At 76.0% G+C, this 1,527-nt stretch overlaps 1 protein-coding gene across 1 annotated transcript; it reads right to left on the bottom strand.

Annotated features, from left to right (window-relative positions):
- Positions 1 to 197: 197 nt before the first annotated feature.
- On the bottom strand, positions 198 to 1,460 carry RASSF10 (Ras association domain family member 10). The gene has a single exon (XM_026034804.1). It carries the CDS (start codon positions 1,458 to 1,460, stop codon positions 198 to 200), a length of 1,263 nt encoding a protein of 420 aa, XP_025890589.1.
- Between the last annotated feature and the right edge of the window lie 67 nt (positions 1,461 to 1,527).

Raw genomic sequence — 1,527 nt, 5'->3', positions numbered from 1 at the left:
CCCGCGGCGCCCGGCGGAGCCGTCGCAGGGGAGCGCAGCGCGGAGCCAGGCAGCGCGGAGCCAGGCAGCGCGGAGCCAGGCAGCGCGGAGCCAGGGCCGAGCGCAGCGCAAGCCTCGGCGCGCGGCTCGCCGCAACAAGCTCAAAACGCGCAGGGCTCCCCGCAACCCGCCCCGCGGCTGTCCCGCGCGCCCCCCCGCTACACGAGGGACTCGCAGACGGGCAGCGAGTCCGAGTCCTGGCTGTGCATGGAGCTGAGCCCCGTGTCCGAGTCGTCGCCGTCGTCGGCGCGCTCCTTGCGCAGCGCGCGCGCCTGCTCCAGCCAGCCCGCGCCGCCCGCCACGTCCAGCGCGCGCAGCGTGGCGAGCAGCCGCTGCAGCTCCCGCTCCTTGGCGTCCCGCGCGCGCTGCGTGCAGTCCAGGTCGCTCTTGACCGCCTCCAGGTCCGTGCTCAGCTTGAGGCCGATGTAGAGGCTGGTGCTCAGCTGCGTCTTGACGCGCTCGTGCTCCAGGTGCAGCTCGCCCTCGCCGCCGCCGCCGCTCAGCTCCGTGGTGTCGCAGTCCGTGTCGGCCAGGCCGGGCCCCGCGGCCAGCGCCAGCTCCTCCCGCCGCCGCCGCATCCAGCGCTCGTTGAGCTCCCGCTGGATCTCGGCGGCCAGGTGCTCGAGCAGCTCCTCCTGCTGCGCGCGCTGCTCCTGCAGCCGCAGCACCTCCGCGCACTTGCTCGCGTAGTCCTCCTCGGGGCGCCGGGCGCCGGGGGGCTCCGCGCCCGGCCCGGGCCCCGGCGCCGGCTCCGCGCCGCCCGGCCCCACCAGGTAGGTGTCCTGCACGTAGTTGACGCCGTGGCGCTTCATGCGCTCCAGGTGGATCTTGGCCTCGTACCTGTCGATCTCGCGGTCGAGCTCGCGGAGCCGCTGCAGCTGCTGCCGGATCGTGTGGTCCTGCGAGAGCACGAGGTGCACGAGCGTCTCCATGCGCTCGGCGGCGGGCGCCTCGCGGGCCGCCGCGGGCCGCCGCCGGTTGATCTTGGCGAGCTTGCGGAAGGCCTTGCGCACCGCGCGCCGCTGCCGCTCGTGCGCGGCCGCCGCCGCCGGGCGCTCCCGGCTCAGCACCACGCGCGCCTCGGCGCTGCGCGGGCCCGCGCTGGGCAGCGAGGCCTCGCTGCGCACCAGCACGAAGCGCACGTTCTCCTGCTCGTCCCCCCAGGCCACCCAGAGGCGCAGGATCCTCGTCTTGTTGGGCAGGATGCGCTCGAAGCCGCGCCACTTCTCCACGATGCAGTAGGAGTGCGGCGGCCCCGAGAGCATCGCGCCGGGCGGCGCGGGCAGCGGCGCGCGCCGCTCGTGGCTGTCCTGCAGCAGCACCCGCACCACGTCCGAGCAGGTGGTGCGGCGGGACAGCCCCGAGACGAGCTTCTCCTCCTGGCAGATCCACACCGAGATCTTGCGCTCCTCGGGCTCCATCGGGGCTGCGCGCGCGGCGGCGGCTCCGGGGCGGCCGCTCCACCCCTTCCTGCCCCGCGGAGGGGCC

The sequence above is a fragment of the Nothoprocta perdicaria genome, unplaced genomic scaffold (genome assembly GCF_003342845.1).
Source record: "Nothoprocta perdicaria isolate Ctin4 unplaced genomic scaffold, notPer1 scaffold_15, whole genome shotgun sequence".
Lineage (NCBI taxonomy): Eukaryota > Metazoa > Chordata > Aves > Tinamiformes > Tinamidae > Nothoprocta > Nothoprocta perdicaria.
Note: the sequence above shows the minus strand (reverse complement) of the source record. Positions and strands in the feature narration are given on the sequence as shown.

Bases quoted from the DNA above. Each gene is read 5' to 3' on its own strand.
- RASSF10 (XM_026034804.1), bottom strand. From the start codon at position 1,460: ATGGAGCCCGAGGAGCGCAAGATCTCGGTGTGGATCTGCCAGGAGGAG.